Raw genomic sequence first — 18,527 nt, forward strand, 5'->3', positions numbered from 1 at the left:
CTGAATGTGAGGTAGGCTTAGAAGATGATAGCTATCTAAACATCAATTTGAGTGCAGCCTAATGAACTTGACTGTAGCCAGTTTCAAAATCCTTCCGTCTCAGCAAATCTCTCCATGTACAATTGAGATAAACTACAACAGATGACTTAAAGTTGACTGGATATACACTTCCTAAGTAAGAGGCAAACACGAGTAAAGGAATCAATGAGGCATTGCTAGAATTGGCCGTTATGCCACTCTCTTGCTGCTATTGGCCTTTTTTGGTCAGATGCACCCTGCTCTATACTAAGCTTCTTTTAGATTGCTGGTATTTTCAGAAAGAAAAACATGCCCAAAAATAAAGCAAGGACCATACACACAGACCAAGGCCATTGAAACACCTAAAATAAGGCATTCACAGACCTCTTCCAAAATAAACATGAAACTCATTTATTGAACTCCCTCCTCAGCTTCTTCCATCCACTCACTTTTACAAATGGATCAATCTAATTCTTCATTGAAAGTGGAGGAAATCTTGATAACTAGTTGGGGGGTGGGGCGGGGGGAAATCCTTCCCTAAAGTCTAGGTGTCTCTTCAAAGAGTCTTGAGATACTGCTATGATGAAAGCCAAAGCTGATGTTGCTTCAATTAAAAAGAGCATATTATACTCATCTGCTCATAGAAGATGCAACCTCCTTGAAGTCCACATACCGGATGCAAAGATAGTCATTCTTCTGGTCTTGAGGTAATATTTGATTCAAGTCTGAATGCCCTCCTCATGTATCATCTCTTGCTTGATCCCAGGAAACTGGCAGAGAGAAGGAAGCACAACCTTTTGAGCCAGCAAGCAGGCGAAGGGACCACAAAGGAGTGATGAAGGACCAAATTTGCTTTTTGTTTCCATTTTGGAAGTCGAAGACCATGAAAGAATGAATTAAGTTCCTCCACGGTGCTGAAACAAACTGTGGTAAACTCCTGAGATGAGGAATCTCCTGAACATGTCTTGTCAGGGCTCAAAGGGAGACCCATCAAGAGACTCACAGTAAGTATCCAGTTACACACACACACAAAAAAAAAAAAAAAAGAAAAAAAGATGGAGCTAAGGTCTTGTTTTGAGCTTGAACAGTGTCCTTAGAAATCTCAACTGCTCTGTATACAACATGACAAAAGATCTACAACCCTCTTCTTCAGTGCACTTATCAACCAAGAGCTAGGATGCATAATCTCACTCAGATTGCAGTAGAAAAAGCTAAAGCTTGGGAGCACAAGGTGAGATAAACCTCTCCAAGTCTGCACCCTGCAAATCTTACAGATTTATTGTACTAAATATAGTAGTGAGAACATGAGAGAGCAGGTTAGACAGAATCATAGTTATCCATAACACTTTGTGAATGTCTCCTGACAAACCAGACCTTAAACTACACCTTTTATGTTATCTCAAAATACAGACAAAAAACCCACTCAGATGAAGTTTAATATATCAAAATATTATGCCTGCCAGGTCCAACATGCAGTCAGTGAGATGGCACTGCTGTGTTGAAATCTTGCAATCTTTTTTCCTGAATTCCGTCCACCACTTAGAGAGCAATAGTCTTAACAGTTATAAGCATCCATCTTTTTCTTAGATAATAATCAAACCTATCCCAATGTATTTGAAAGACACGTGACGGTTCGGTCCTGAGTAACATCAATCAGAACATAATTTTCTGCTTAAAGAAAATCACAGTAGATCTCATGCAACATGCTTTTCCTTCCTGCATCTCATTACTTAGATGAGCTATCACCTAGGGGGCACTGGTACTACTTTTACGTTTCCAAACAGCACGTGTCCAGACTGAAGCACACTACTTGACAATATTAAGCTAACAAAAGTAAATTTTATTTCTTTTTTTTATTTCTAACATTCAAGTTGGATAAGACTATAGAGACAGAAGTCCTGCAGATATAAAGAGAAATAAAGAATCCCTAGTACCACCACACAAACTACAGAAAAAGAGAGACTCCTATAAAAGGCAGCCCTACTTCTAGGAATGAGTATTCTGAATGAGAATTCTAGGAATGGTATATTGAACACTGTGCCTGTTTTGGGGAATGACAGAATACATGCAACTTAATTTACTGGAGAGGATTCTTCCAATCTAATTACATAAAAGCAGAATTTCTTGAATTGGTTTTGAGGGAAGCTGTAGAATAAGAAGAAATTAAAAAACAATGGAAGACAGGCTGTTCTAAAAATGAACTAAACACAAAACTGCACACACACACCTCTCTCCTCCGGGCCACTTTTCTGGAGCAAACTCTGCTGCATTGTGAAGATGACGGTGTTGGGTATCACCAAAATAATTTCTAAGAATGGCTTCTGTGCCTTCCCACTCCCACCTGTACAAATGGCGGCTGGTTTAATAAAAGGTACTATGCATCCTGCTAAAATTTCTGGAAAGAAAAATGTTTGGGATACACAGAGATTTTCTTCAATATATGCTCCAGGCAAAAGGGTTCAATGAAAACTGACAGTAATCTCAGAAACGACTTCTAGAAATTCAGTCTGAAAGTGCTGGTACCCAAAGTGAAGCTAGACATGGTGAAATTCATCTTGGTATGCCAAAGGAACCTCAGACTGCTACCTACCATCTTTAAGATTTCACAGAGATTAAAAGGAGGTTCTAAAAGAACCTCAGTGGTTTTCTGCCAAATTGGGAGAAAATAACTCATCCATGGGGGTCAGTCCTGTATCTAACATCATCTATGACTCAACTAACTCAGCTGATACAACAAAGAAAACCTGTATTAAATCTGCAACTTATACAAAACCTACAAAAAGTATAGCATGGTAGAGGACAGGATTAGAATTCAAAATTATTTGGACAAGCTGAAAAACCACTTGGAAGTAAGAAAGATTTCATTAAAGAGAAGTACAAAGTCTATAGCTAGTGGGAATAATCAACTGCAGAAATGCAAGATCAGAATTAAGTGGGTGCATTGCAGTTCTGCAGAAACCCGATAATATAATAGGTCACAAACCGCAGACAGTGCCAGTGTTATAAACATAATCAAACTCAAAAATGGGATGTAAAAAACCCCAAAAATATTTAAGGTGCATGGAAGATACCTAGGCCTGTTGGGTACTACAAGACATGAGAAAGTTAGATCAATTGGACTGCAAGGGAAAAGAGAGTTGGAAGATATAATTCCATCATTACAGATTTGGAAGATAAAATTTTTCAGGGTAGTCTGTTTTACTCAGTCTAGATACTATGGGAAGATGCAGACACACTTGCCAAACATAGAAAAAGTTGTTACTAACTCTAAGGAAACGTATTCTGCATATTTACCCTGGATGGTTAAGTACTGAAATGGAGAATTCAGGAACAAAGATTTAAGGTATATGCTAGAAAAAGAAAAAAAAAATAAATCTAACAATAGGTTTGAACAAGTGTGGGCATAGACATGAGACCTGCCATCAGAAATTCAAGATGATATTATTATATGAAGGCAGCGGCACTCAAACTTTCAGCCAGAGGACCAGTGCCAATCAGAACTCAAATCTTGCTGATAACTATTGAAACTGAAAAGGCAAGTTAGTATATATTGCTAGCATACCACTGAACATTTGGTTAGAAAAACATCTGCCAGGAATGGTTTTGGTAGATGTCTATCCTGTCTGGCACAAGGCAATACACTATACAAGTTTTTCTCTATCTTTTAAATGTAAAGACCACCTGGAATCCATGAATCACTATTTCCTGATGTTCTTCAAGGGAGATGGGGCAAAAAATAAAGTAATAACTGCTGCTTATCACTTCTTAAAACAGCAGAAATTTTAAAAAAGTAATCTGAAACATATTAAAATACTGAGAGAGCAATGAACATGACTCATAACCAAAGCATCGCTGTTTCAACATTTTAGAGGTATTTCAGCAATTTCTTATAGTTTCAATATGTTAAGATAATAAACGTGAAAAATAATTGCAGAAATGAGTCTTCTATGCCTAGCAGACATTTTTCTGGTGAGCTCTATTCTCAAGAGTTATTTCTGTTAAAAAAACCCACATGTGTTAGCACTTAGCCTGAAGGATCCAACAGAAGGACCATTTTAATTATGTCTTTTTTTATAAAAAAGTTTTTATTAACAATCTGCTAAGAATAAGAATTTCCCATGTGTTACTGGCACTATGTCAAATTTACTTAGTTTTCAAACAGGCGTATTCATAGATCATGTGTATACCTGAGAATCAAGCAATATTCTTTTAGCCTACAGACGACTCCCCTAAAGCAATGAATGCAACAGCTACCAGACTTGGTGATTTCAGCTCCAAGTGTAATAAGAGGAAGCACTGGATACTTCACCCCCCAGAAAAATCACATGAAAATGTTCTGTAATTGAATGTTCGGAAAGAATTCCTTTGATTATTTCCACTTCATTAATTAAAAGCATTCACTTTTATTCCTACTTGACATAAACTTACTGACCTCTTAGTCTTCAAGTCATAATTCAAATGTGAACATATGGGAATGAGCAAGCAAGCACTATCATGGGAGCACATCACCAGAAACATTTTACGGCAAGCACATAGGGCAGCAGCTTCGCAGCATCCTACACTTAGGCAGCACTGCGGGGTCATCTAACACACATGTGGGGAAGAAGGGGAGGTCAACACCTGACAACGACCTAGACAAGAGATTTATACAAGCTTATTTGGTAACAAATCTAATTATACGTTCTCTTTAACTATCTGGACTAAATTCATAAAAGCATCCTAAGCCAAGGCTCCAAACTTAGTGATAGAGAAACAAAACTTCGTACACAGATGAGAGAAAACTCCCACATCTCCTTGACAATAGGGCACACAATCATTGGTACACAAATACCAAACACCTCTGGAGAGAGGGAGGGAAGATGGACAGTTTCTCATCCTAAAAGAAAATACATAGTGTATACAGAGTAAAAGATGCAAAATAAAAAAGCACCTAGGTCCATATTAAATGTAGCTGAAGCAACTAGAATTCTCAGCTCATACTGACACTCTTGTAAGATAACTAATTTTTTTTCCTTGCTGAACACTTTTTTGCTGAAAGAGAACAGACGTAGCTCTTAGAATACTATCACAGCAGGAAGCAGTACATTGTACATGGCAACCTGTAAACTTATTAACTCCATCTCCTTGCTCCACTGAATATAATGGCATTTGCTGAAAAGATTTCAAATCCAAACCTATACAGTGTTAATTTTTATTTGGATATGCTATCACTGACCTTGGTCACTCCACAATGTCCTATTAGTCAACATGCTTGCTCAACATTCTCTTTCTACTTGACCTATAGCGACCCAAGTTCACATCAGACAGAGATATGGTGTATCTCCACTGAAATGAAACCAGTGGCACCTGCTTATATTTAATATTTGGAATCACTTTAGAAAAAACAGTCGGACAAAACAGTATCACCAAAATACTGCCATGCAAGAACTAAGCACTATTTGGAATTAAGAAACAGTATTACAAGAATTATTAAAATTCCTGAAAACTGAGATCACCAACAGTTCCAATCAATACTTTCTATAGTTTATTTTAAGCTTTACTTTCATTTTTGCACTTCTTTCTTTCTCCTGCTAATACTTCAGCTCTTAGCGCAAGAAGGCACTTAGGTGTTCTATTGCCAAAAAGTACCATTTGTACACAACAAAGACAGACTTACAAACGAAAGGGACTCCATGCCAAATAAACAGAAGTAATGGAAACCAAGTAAGTTTCCTTTTTCCTCCTCATGTCAAATAAACAGTACATTCACTTCCACGATCTGGGTTGGGCTGCCTTCCCTCCTCCTCCTCTTTGTACAGGCTTAGGTGAAAAACTTCTGAGACATATTTCCCAAGTACGTGAGTTTCATATTGGAACTGATCCAATTAAAACAGGAAGCCATTTGTGACATTACTTTAGGTACCTCAAATTCCAGCTTCAGCTGTAACTGACTTACCTTTTCCACAATATGAAAGTACTAGGCTTTTTAATGAAGAGCGGCAAGAAACTGAACAACTAGCTAAGGGACCTGAATTCCAACCACCCTCACAGAACCACTACAAGACACTTTCATTTTTGCATCTGGAAAGGTGACATGTGACCCATGAAAGAGTGACACACAGAACGAAGAATGAAATTGCTGCAAAATATAAGGAAAAATGGTAACTGGCTAAGAGCTACCCACAGCTTAAAAAAGAAAAGAAAAAACCAGACACCAGGAAAGACAAGAGATACTATTCAAAGGAATTCCAAAGAAAAAAATGTGGAACAGACGCCTCTGGTTGGGGAGGTCTAAATCAACATTCTGCTCCCTCATCTCACTACTCTTCTAACAATTTTCGAGAAAAAGTGTTTATTAACAAGCTTGCCAAGTAACGCAGACACAGAGTTAAAGTGGCTATGCTAACACCCCCCCCCTTTCCTCTCACTCACAGCACAAAGAACTGGTACGGTGCTATTTGACATAAAAAACAGTTTAATTCCTCCCTACACAGTGTCTTTTGAAAGTGAACATTCAAAAAATTTGAAAGGATATCAGATTTCATCTTACAGATTTTTTCATCTATTCACAAACTATAGATAATTTTGATTTGAAGAGAAGAAAACATTGGAATTTAAATAATACATGCATTTTACTTCAGCAATACAAAACATGGGTTGGGATAAATCTCAGACTTCATAAAGAAAAATAATGTTATACTGTATAAACTGTATGCCTATTTCTAGTCATTATATTTGAACCAAGTCCATAATATTCTTTTTATAAGCTTTACATAAAAACTGTAAGCTAAAACTAAAAATTCTTGTAACAGTAACTTTTGCACAGAGTTTTCTCCCTCTTTTTAAGCCAATATGGACATCTTGTTTCAGTTGTTCTGAACAAAATGGAAAACACAAGGAGCTCACTAGCTCAGTCTTTAAAAAAAAAAAAAAAATTATGACAGGTCTCTAAGAACTGCAGGAACTTCCCTTGACAAGATGAGAAAGAATGTCAATACTACAGAAACCCCCATTAAATTATCTGTACCAAGGGTACATTAAAGAAGAGATTAATTTAAAGATAGGAAAAAGGAGAAGTCAGTGAAAAATCAATAATGAATTTACTATAAAATCACCAATGAGAAAACTGTATTATTGGAAGTATTGGGAATTGACTTCACTGTCTGTAGATGATTCCTCGATTTTTTTCTACTTACCTAGACCTTTTTGTCCAGGGTTTTTAGCAAAGTTAAAAGTAAACTGATAAAAATCTTTAAACTTTGTTGGATCTTTTAGCTCTTGTTCCAGTCTTGGCAATAGAGCTTTTAGTTTTTCTGTGGTGTCACACCTGTTCAAAAGAGGTTACGTTATTTGTAAATATTTGACATTTTTTTCTCCCCCCCCTTAACTTCTAGTTTCAGAGCAAAATAAAACAGCAGTTAAGAAAAAAATAGAGTTTAAGTATACATATAGGGTATAAGATAAAAATAGAGTAATATTAAAAATGTAAACACTCATATGCCTTTACTAAACTGTTTTAAGTGGAACATTATATACAGGCATTCATTAAGTACACAACCCAAACAGGATTCAGTGGTTTAACTTTTCTCAGACTCTTCACAAGTTTATGAACTCAAACAACACTTGTTATTCTGTTCTTAAAGGCATACAGACCTCACTGACATCTGCTATCCTTTCCCCTTTTATAGCTCTTGTAACACAAGGTTGTGAGATTTTGCTTTAATCTAGATAGACCTTATTCCCTGCTCTACCTAAAAGAGCTACATACTACATTTACAGTTAGATTAGAGTTCCCAGCAAAATGAACTATTATTTGCAGTCATCCTCTCCCCACCATAGGACACTTGCAGATAAAAAAAGGAAAAGGGAAAAAAAAAAAAAAAAAAGAGCTTTTGACAATAGCTTGAAGGCTGGCAAACTGCTTAACAGCCTGGCACAGGTAAGCTAAGATAGAATACATTACTGAGATTCTAACAGAAACACATTCCTTAGTAACACAAGACAGAAGCATTTCCAGTGAAAGCACCTGAGCTGACAATATGTAGTTTTAAAAGAAAGGGTTTCCTCCATAACAAGGAATAAAATGAATATTCAAGGTTTATAGGACATTACCAATACTTTGATTTGTACCTAGAAACTCAAAGCAAAGGAAGCAGGTTTCAAAGAAGCAGCTATCACAAATAACTGGCATTTAAAAGTTCTCAGTAGCTAAACATTTGTAGTTATTCTAAAGATTCAAGAGTAATTTTATTAAAGGATGGCTAACTATTGCAGAATCCATAAAAAAAAATGCAGATACAGTTTTAACTGTCTTGCATGGTACAGATAAAAATAAGTACCTTTCTGGCTTCCAGCAGTACCTGGTGGAGAAAAAGATAACGAATTCTGCCAACAGTCTTCACCTGACAACTTCATGGGGGCTCGATCTAGTTAACAATAGGGACATATATCATACCTTCCCATAGGTTTCTTAAAGGTGCTATATGAACTAAGCCTCAGGGAATTCTTTTCATTCACATCTTCACCTATCTTCAATGCTAAAAACTGCAGACACTACACCTTCAGTATGTAACAAAACCATTGCAAATTCTCAATAGGCACTATACCATGGCAAGCAGATACGATCGGATCATGCTCTCAAGAACACTATAACGCATGCTGAACAGAAGGAGATAAAAATCACAGACCTCAGTGGAACTGTATGAGAGACAGTCATAAGGACATAGGAGCAATGGGAAAATAAAGTTACAAAACAAAATCCAAGCCAAAAGACACAGGTGGTTTAGCAAAACCTTTTTAATCAGCTATATCAAATAATGCTGGCAGCCTTTAATGTAGCAGCATGAGCACTTGATTGCTGTCCATGGCTAGAAAATTGTAATTATTCTTAGAATTTCTATCCAAAGGGACAAAACAAAGCACTGGACTTCAGGTGATACCAAAAGTTATTTCATCACAATTTCTGAACACCCTTACCTAAACAGGAAAGCTTCGAAAGAAGTCAGTAACTGATGAGATCATTAACAATAATACTGCTAGGATCTCATCTCAAACCGCCACATTTGCTAGATGCTAGTCTGTTGTAGAACAGTGTTGGTAACGCACCATTCTAAGATCAAATGAAATTATTTAGCTACAAAAATTATGCACAAGTAATAAACTGTAATTCTCCACCTTTCTATTACAATCTGTTTAAAAAAATAATCATTTTGACACCTCTATGTACTAGAAATACTGCACCTCTTCCAAGGAAAAGTTATACACAAAATATTATTTTATGGTGATAAATGCTTGACTTTATTGCTAAACAGAGGCAACACCATTTAACCTCAAAGTCTATTAGCCAGAACAGTTCCATAATCAAGAAAAAAAAAAATTATCAATTACATCACAGTCAAACTAAACAACCTTTTCTATTACCAATACCCTCACTTTTATTTCAGTTTTTCATAAGATATTCTGTACAAATGGAGTATCCAGTATACAAGGCATAAGAGAAAATTGTGGTCTGTAAAACTCGTAAAAAGAAAAAAAGTCCTATTTGGTGGTGGTAAGGTAAAGGGAAAGAATTGAAGGTTCTTTTCTGCTTTCCTGTTTCTTTTCTTTGTCAACACTAACGGAATTTCTTTTTTATTCATGCATCTCCAGTGACTTTCAGCTTTTAACGACCCACAGTCCAACTCAAAATCTTAACACAACCATGTGTATGTTTACTGTGAATCACATAGAATCAGCATATCCACTGCCTTCCTTGCTGTACAGGTAAGAATTATTTTGCTTCACCCTTTTGCAGTCATTGTTAAGGTTTTGCAGTAAAGCAGCAAATGAATGAAGATGAGACACTACAGGCATTTAGCACTTATTATGCTTGGCACCCACCTTACCAGCTTTTTGAAGCTTCACACTTGATTCAATTAAAAATGCTTTCAACAGAAACCGAGCTCAGGTCTTACATTATGAACTATGCAGAAATGAATACTTACCCCAATTCTGTCATGCCATCTACAAATTCCTTTTTACTGAATTCACATTGAGTAGCTGCCCTGAACTTCCATGCTACAACCAGAACACTGATACTGGCTGGGTCTAGGCTTAAATCATCACAGAACTGTTGAATCCCATCAATGCCAATTTTATTTTCATCTTGTGGGTCTGCAGTTCAAAATACAAAGAAGAGAATTGTAATTATTCACAAAAATATTTACAAATAATCATCCACATAGCTTTTATGTACTTCACAAATGTTTTCACTTGAAATCTAGTTAACATCAGTCTTGAAGAGTAGCTGCGAATAGATTAAGTATTCTGCAGACTCTCCTAGAAATTGGTTTGCAACTCCTTCCTAAATTCATAGCTAACAAATGAAATAGTTTTGTCTTCTTTCCACAATGCTCTATAAAAGATCTGAATTAACTGAGGAAATGCCTGACTACAGCTAAAAGCAGTAAGGCTGATAAACACATCAAAATGTACAACATACTTATTGGTTAGCATGTATTAAACTTTAAAAGAAAAAAGAAAATAAAAATAAACCCAAACCCAACAAAAATACATCTATCAAGTGAGCTCACAGATTTTTTTTTCCTCATAGGTATATAAGAGAATCCACTAACTGTTTAAAGACTACACTAAGTCAAATACTTTTTGGTTTTTAAATTCTAAGTCAGGAAAATCGCCAAAATATTGCTTAAATAATGCCTTAGCATTACAGGGTCTTAAGCTAAAGAATACATCATAGGAAATACTACATTTCACTAGAACTAAGTAATACCTTTTTCGAATGTCAGAGCCACACCTGGTAAATAACTTCCTCAGGGTGGATGTCACTAACAATTCTGCAACTGTAACAATTCTCTCTCAAAACCCCCCACAAACAAATAAAACAACCCCCCCTCTGCACGTAAACTTAAATTATTGGGGGAGAAAACAAGCTAACAAAATCATACCATTAGTTTTCAAAGCTTGACAGTTTACAAACTACAAAACTGTCTTTTCCAGCTTTTGATAGGAAGACATTTCAGTATTGTAAGTTGACTATGTAGAAAAGTGTCCCTCCAGTAAATCTAAGACTAACTCCTTCAGCTGGTTAAGATTCTCAGCCATGCTATTTTTAATTCCTTATGCAATGAGTTGATAAAAAAAAAAAAATAATCAATCAACTCTAAAGAAAACTTTATTTTTTGGGGGTCTTAAGACTCATTGTCTTCTGCTTTTCCAGCCAATACTACAGTGGAAGAAATGTTAAAATGCAGAGAGGAAGTTAATTTAGCAAATAAAGACTTATACCCATTAAAGAATTACAGTCATGGTATAATTTAGGGACCTTTGAGCAGGAATAACAAACATCTATCCCACTATGTGCCTGATCTAGTTCCAAGACATGTAAAATACATTTCTTGTATATTTGGGAAGTAATTGAAGAATCAAAGGCAAAAACCATGCTGGTGTTGAAACCAGTGGAAAAATTCGGATTGACTTCAACAAGGACTGTTTCATCCTTATCATGTTTCACATCATCCAGGTAACCAGGAACAAAGACAAAATTGGTTTTTTGACAGAGTTGCTGGATAAACAACCAAGAAAACTAACAAAAGGACAGCACAGAAAATGAAAGATCTCTCATCTCAGATTTCAAATACAGGGCAACGTATGGAACATTCTGTAGGCCCTGTAGGACAAATGAATACCTTGTTCTTGTGTGGCCAATGACTCAGGTTTAAGTGACATATTTAAAAAGGAAAGATGCTTAACCAAAACTTTTACAGTTTTTTTCTGACATCTTGTGAAGGGTTTGTTCAAGTTTACAGCTTTACTTAAGTATTAAGGGTGCTAGAACTGCAAAGGTGTGCTGCTAACCAAAACACAGACATAAAACTGACTAAACTTCCTTTCACAAAAGCCAAGCCATGCAGCTTGCCACTGCTATAAACTTATGAATAATAAATAACATTCGTGATTTTTTCCATTTTAGATATCCTTAGCAGCATTTACAAATTGTATATAATTTTGACTGAGCAATCTCCAAGACTGACATGCAAGGCAAGATGTAGATATACGTTTCATATCTATGTACATCTCTCTCTCTCCCCTCCCCCACCGCCCCAAACAAATTTTAAAAGCGCTTGTCTTTTTTTTTTTTCTTTTTCCACAAAGGAAATGCTATAGTGTTGATGGCTCTTTGTCCCTACACAACTCATTACCACATAATAATGAAATATTAAGGAATGTCTATTCTTAAAATAGAACCCATTAGGTAAAGAGTAACAATACAATAAAGAGGTGGAAACAATATCATGAAGACAGCTTAAAGTGTATACAGGGCATGCCATATACTGCAATTCAAAAAGTACACAAAATCATAGTTGAGGAATTGTTAACAGTTCATTTTTTAAAACACGAGGTGCATGGATCTCAGCAGGGGCTGGTAATGGTTCCAGCCCACACTGCTCTAACATGTAATGAACAATGCACACATTCATGTCAGATGGCCACATTTCAGAAAGCACTTCTACCTGGATCTTGTACATTCTTATATTTACATGGCTATCTTTTCCTTTTATTTTTTTCCTGTTCTTGTTAACAACACTGTAAAAAAAAAAATGGAAAAGAAACAACTCTGCCTTTAATCCACTTCTCTGTGGCTTCCCCTCCAAGCCTTTCTGAACAGACACATCACTTTTGCTGTAATATGCCAGCACAAAGAAATAAGGGTGGAGTTTCTATGACTAGTTTTTGAGATTTCTTATTTGACTGTTTTGTCAGACTCCTAGCTGTAACATTATCTGAAACATTTTTTATTTTGATGTATAGAACTGCTACTATCTTTGAACAAAACTAACTCCCTCAAATATTAGTATAATTAGTATTATTTTGCTACACAAAGTACACTGTACATATATTTAACAGCAGCCACTGGCAAAAAATTAAGTTGCATAATAAGCTTTACTCTCCAACATATGCAGCTGACACTACTTCCTCATTATAGATTTAATTTCCTACTGCGAATTTACTTTAAGCTCTACAGGAATATCTACAGAAGTTGTGTACTGAACAATAAGAGCATTTAAAAGCTTTTTCATTCTTATCTCACTACCACAAAGTGAGAATCAAAAGCTAGCAATTTCTCCTTAGAAATCCTTAAGGATGGCAGAAGGAAAAACAGAAATTACACCCAAATGAAATAATTAGAACAAATACCCAAACCCCACAACTAAAAAAAAAGCCTTACCTTTGTATCGATTATACAATTGTTCTAATTTCTTCCTGTCTACTGAATTTTTCATGGATTCTTTGTAGTACAAGTCTGGATTCTGGAAGTAGTTGTCTGTTGCCACTTCTAGTTTCCACTCATTCTGCATTAAGCAGTATATAGCAGTCCTTTCACCAGCCTGGGTAAATGCCATAAACTGGCGGACCTTGTCCTTCTGAGACGATTTAAGCTTATGCTTTGGGATGCAAAAGAAGCAGGAAAGCCAATGAAGCTAATCCAGAAGTTTGTTTCAGCATTCTACTACTAATGCCTATCTTTAAATGGTTTTAGTTTTCTTGTTGATGACAACTTTCACTTCAGAATTACAGGAAGACAAAGCCTTGTTCTTCTGCAGTTAAAAACACAGCATTTTCTTCTGAAAATTGAAATAACAGCATCTATATATACATTTTTAGCAGCACATATTCTAGCAGTATTAAACTTGTATTTCTGCTTTATTGCTCACATATGCATGTTTTTCTGTTCTGCAACAGCAGTAAACAAGTTCCATCCCATAACAATATGGTTATCTTCCGAAAAATATGCCTAGTGGTTATACAAACAAGAAATGAAGAAGGCACAACTTAGAGATTCTGCGCAAGTCCTTCATACATGGAGGAAAACTGCTCAAGAGTTCTCCTAATATTTTCCTAGCAACAACGAACAATGTGAAATTTAATCATTTTAAGTGATCAGCTGAAAAAGGCAGAAGCGTTTCTCACATTTTTACGTTAGAAACCACTGCCAACAGAAGACAGGAGACAAAAAGAAAATAGGCAAAGTGGACATGTCGGAGATTTGCTGAATGTTAGAACAAGACTATGAAGTTGCTATAAATGAGATCCAGAACTTTAACTCTGAAAACGATGTTTATACTATTAATATGTTAAACAAAACTGCCTATTAAAGTGGTACACAGGAACCAACGTTTCTCTTAATGGCAGCGACCGTATTGACACATCCCTAAACTTCTGCAACACCCAAGAGGTAGGTAGGAACAGGGATTCTATAGGGAGCAAATTTGCTATTAACATAATTCAACATTATTCTTTACATGAAGTTGGAAGAAGGAAATAGCTTAAATCAGACTCTGGGTTTAATGATATTCTGATCCTTTCCAAAGTTGTTAAACCATACTTAACATGTTCCAGGCCAACAATTAAGCTGAGAAATTTGCCTAAGTTCATCACTACTGCTTAAGTCATCAGGTATAACAGAAAATGTACTAGTCACTTGAATATCAGGGAAAAACTGAATCTTGATTCAGTGAGCAGTAAACATAGGACCATCTTTCAGTTTACATGTTATCTCTTGTACACATATGGGCGGTGACATCTTGACTACAGATGGTCCTGAGACAAGAAACACATCATGTAAACATGATAAGGACTGTGGCCTTTCCTACAAGATTTTTCAATTTTATGTCAGAAGAAACATGCAAAGTTTCTTTTTATACAAGAAGCAGCACGTAAAACGGGAAAAGAGCTGAAAAAATAACTACATCGTATTTTGGCAAGAAAAAACTCAATAATCCTTTGCAAGCTCTGCGTAACCTCCTCCTCCTCCCTGCCCCCCCCCCGCCCCCCCAATTTTCATTAAAGCCTAACTACAACAGTCTCTGCGCTAAGATCTTCCTCCGTTCCATAAACTTCGTTTGAACAACAAACTTAGCGACGACCACTTTGAAACAGAGGTCTCGGACAACAATTCCCAAGTAAACCCCGCGTCCTCTTACGAGACTGCTTCCCACCGGGCATTTCTTAGGGATCTTTTCTAGGTTCAGAATGAAACGCCAAGTTATCTGAAGGCATGGGAGATAAGAAGCACGCTCGGCTGCCCGATCTGCTGCTCTGCCACGTCGTACGGCTGGTGCTCAGCGCCCTGCAGACAGCGGTACCTACACCACGGGGCGCAGGGGGTTCCAGCGTGCCCTCTACCCCGGGACCCCCAGCGAGCACCCAGGCACCAGGAAGCCACATCTGAGAAGCCCCCGCAAGCCGGGGAGCTGCCCCACACCGCAAACCCGGCGGGGGAGCCGATGCTGGGGCAGCGCGGGCGGCGGCGGCAGCCGCCCTACGAACCCCGCACGGGGCAGCGCGCCCGCTCCTGCCGCCCCCCGCCCCGGGACGGGGCCGCGCACCGCGCCTCTCCCGCCGCTGCACCTGCCGCCTCCGGGGCTGGGGGGCCCGGCCGGTGCCGGAGCCCGGGACGCGGCGCGGCGGGGACCTGCCCCGCGAGCCCCAAGCCCAAAAAAGGGAAAGGCACGCGCCGCGCCGGCGGCCGGCGCTCGAAATACCCGCGGCGGCGCCCGCCCCGCCCGGCCCCCTCCCCCCGCTCCCGGTGACCTTCCCCGCTCCCGGCACCGGCGGAGGGGCGGCGGGAGGGTGACCCCGCACGGTGCGCGCGCCCTCCCGCGCGCCGCTCAGCCCCCCCTCGCCCCCGGCCCGCGCGGACCCCGCCGCCCTGTGTGTCCCCCCCGCCCCGAGTAGGGGAGCGGGACCCGGCGCCGAGGGAGGGGAGGGGAGCGGCGGGGGCGCTCAGCCCGCAGGGCCGGGCGGCTGGGGCTCGTCCCTTCACCCAGCCCCGCAGTTTCCCTACCCCCCAACCCAACAACCTACCATTTTATCACAGGCGCTTTGACCAACTTCGCTGCCCGGCGCCGCCTCCCGCGCAGGCGCGCACCGGCCCGCCCTCGCCGCCTATCGCCGGCCGCGCCGCGGGGACCCGGCGCAAGGGCGGAGCGCGGGGACGAGCCACCCGCCCGCCCGCGGGGCCGGTGGAGCCCGCGGCCCTCCCTGCACCGCTGCCCGCGGGGGGAGGCGGCGGCCGCCGTGCCCCGGCGCGCCGACCTCGGCTCCCGGCGTGCGCCGCGTCGGGCCCGGCGGCGACTACGGCTCCCGGCGTGCGCCGCGGAGCTGGGGGCGGGAGAGCGCGCTCTACGGTTGCCGTGAGGCGCCGCTAGGAGGCGCTCGGACTACATATCCCGTCTGACTCTGCGCTTAAAGGTGCCGCACCGGCGAGCGGCGCAGGGCCGGGGGGCGGGAGAGGCTGCTGGCGAGGACGGGGCTCCTCGGCACCTTCCGTCAGCGGCCGCAGCCGCCGTACCGGTCCCGGCCTTCCCGCGCTCCCCTGGTCGCTGCCGGCCGGCCGGCCTCCCGCAGGTGAGCGGGGCGGGGGAAGGAAACGGCGCCCGGGGCCGGTGCCTCTCTCTGTCTCCTGCCGCTTGGCGGTCGGGCTAGCCGCAGCCCTGAGGTGGGCGCCGGGCGGCTGCCGGCGGGGGGGTGTGGGGGCCGCGAAGAGCCAGCGGCGGGTTTGGCCTCACCGCGGGGCTGGGGAGTTGAGCGCCGCTGCCGGGTGGGCTGCGGGGCGGCGGGCTCGTTGCCTCTCTCCCTCCCTCCCTCCGCCGCCATGAGGGGGCGGGGAAGGGGCTGCTCGCACCCGCGCTCTCCTGATCTCTTCCCGTTCTCCCCCGCCGGCCTTCTCCAGGGAGAGGTACCGGCAGGCGCCGCCCGGGCGCCCGCGAAGAGCAGGCGGCGGTGCTGGGCGCTGCCCGCCGGCCGCCATCGCGCTCAGGTGGGTGCGCGCCGGGGCAGCGGTGCCCGGGGACAGCGGGCGGCGCCCCCGCCTCGGCGGGTCCCGGGGAGGAGCTCGGACTGGGGGAACCGGAGGGTGGCGGCCGGCGGGCCGCTGCGGGAAGGACTGGCGGGAGGGGGCAAGGGCTCGCACCGGCGGCGCGGTCTGAAGGCAGCCGGACGAAACCTGGTACGGCGGCGTCGTGGTCAGGAAAGAAAAATCCGGAAGATGAGCTGCGGTCCGTCAGAAGACGAACTGTGCTTTAAAAGGACTCCAAACGACAGGAGTTCCCTCAAATTAGATACCTACTAGGTGCCTGGAGAAGCGTGTGGGGGTTTTTTCTCTTTATCAGCACTCTGAAATACATACATTTTTATACATACGGTCGGTTTTCCCTTAAGAGCTTTTGAGCACTGCCCCAGGTGCCACTTTTCTAAATAGTCTTTGCTAGCCCAGTAAAAAACACTTGCTGAAACAAAACTGTACTGTGTCTGAGCCACGGCGGTGAGGTTACATGGTGCAACAACGTGCAAGCTCACTAGTTTGCTCAGAGTTTAGGTATGCAGTTTGACATACTGCCTAAGTCGTGCAGTAGAGTTTTTTTACTCGACTCCCTGCAGATGGAAGCTTGAGTATACACTAGGTGTTTTCTTCTCCCCCTTTCTTGCAGGAATAGGTTGTAATATATTCAGAAAAATCTCTCCCTCAAACTTGTTGAACAGGAAGAGTATTACTTTGTATATGTGAAGAAGTATTTCCTTAAATATCACACTAGAATTTTGCCAGGTGGAGAGGATTGCTGTTTTTTCCAGGTCTCTTAAAAATAGTAAACCCGTAGCTTTGTCCAAGGTTTGAAATATTTCTACTTTACTATTTTGTTGATACTAAGAGTATGTAGATATGCTTTTGCTGTGATATTAAGAGTACGCTTTTACTACTTCAATTACCTGTTAGTTCTTAATTTTAAAAGTTTTAGCTCTTCATGTTATTAAACTCTAGCCTATAGTCCGCTATTGATAGCTAAATAGCTTGGCTTGTATTTCCTGCGTTGAAAAGAAATAATCCAACCCACAGACAGGTTTCCTCAGTTGTCTCTGAAGCAGAGATGGAAGGGCATTTAAAAATGAGGGTCGTGCATGGCTGTGCTTGCCATCTTCCCTTCCCGTACTATATATTGACAAAGGCTGGCTTGGATACTGGTGATTGTGACTGCTGCTGCATTATAGGAAAAGATTATCTTTTGGGTAGACTGCTTCCAGATGGCTGTGTCCATATGTTAGCTCCTGATTAAAGCTGTTGGCCCAGAGATCAAGATTGCAGCTAAAGTTTTAGGCAAATACCTGCTTTATTACTGATCTACTAATGTGTAGTGTATGTTGTACATTTTTAGAATGCCATACTTAAGTGATAAATGTATGTTTTGTACCTACATTTATGCACTGTTATCATGGGGTGTGGGTGTTGGTTTTTTTTAATGGTGTTTTGTGTTTGTTTGAGGTTATTTTTAAAAGAAAATGTAACTGTTACTTTACAATAAGGTCAGTATTTTCCTGTAGGATCTGGGGGAAGGAAATTAGTTCTTAGTTGTGAAACTATCCTGCTTGGTGATAAAAGCAAATACACCAGTTTAAATATAGACCTTCAAGTAGCTTCTGGGAAATGAACTTATGAATGAATTGATTTTACTCTTAGTGTTCCTATAACCATT

At 40.9% G+C, this 18,527-nt stretch overlaps 2 protein-coding genes across 13 annotated transcripts in view; one reads left to right on the plus strand and one right to left on the minus strand.

Moving 5' to 3' along the window:
* Positions 1 to 15,978, minus strand: part of DCUN1D2 (defective in cullin neddylation 1 domain containing 2) — a 28,038-nt gene extending 12,060 nt beyond the window's left edge. For 3 of the 8 annotated variants that reach the window (XR_005102382.1, XR_005102380.1, XR_005102381.1), the window contains exons 1-6: positions 15,865 to 15,968; positions 13,226 to 13,442; positions 9,981 to 10,149; positions 7,194 to 7,324; positions 2,246 to 2,413; positions 692 to 788 (exon numbers count right to left, since the gene is read on the minus strand). Coding sequence is in view for 5 of the 8 variants with exons in the window: in XM_037375811.1 (XP_037231708.1) it covers positions 2,246 to 2,413; positions 7,194 to 7,324; positions 9,981 to 10,149; positions 13,226 to 13,442; positions 15,865 to 15,867 (688 nt within the window). In the remaining 3 variants the exon portion in view is untranslated. Of the gene's footprint in view, positions 1 to 691; positions 789 to 2,245; positions 2,414 to 7,193; positions 7,325 to 9,980; positions 10,150 to 13,225; positions 13,623 to 14,423; positions 14,443 to 15,864 lie in introns of those variants that run through there. The other 5 variants (XM_037375812.1, XM_037375814.1, XM_037375811.1 and 2 more) reach the window with 5 other exon arrangements.
* A 116-nt stretch (positions 15,979 to 16,094) lies between these two features.
* Positions 16,095 to 18,527, plus strand: part of TMCO3 (transmembrane and coiled-coil domains 3) — a 35,819-nt gene continuing 33,386 nt past the window's right edge. For all 5 annotated transcript variants that reach the window (XR_005102379.1, XR_005102378.1, XM_037375808.1 and 2 more), the window contains exon 1: positions 16,095 to 16,407. The gene's annotated coding sequence lies outside the window, so the exon portion shown is untranslated. The remainder of the gene's footprint in view (positions 16,408 to 18,527) is intronic.

This window comes from Falco rusticolus, chromosome 2 (assembly GCF_015220075.1).
Source record: "Falco rusticolus isolate bFalRus1 chromosome 2, bFalRus1.pri, whole genome shotgun sequence".
NCBI lineage: Eukaryota > Metazoa > Chordata > Aves > Falconiformes > Falconidae > Falco > Falco rusticolus.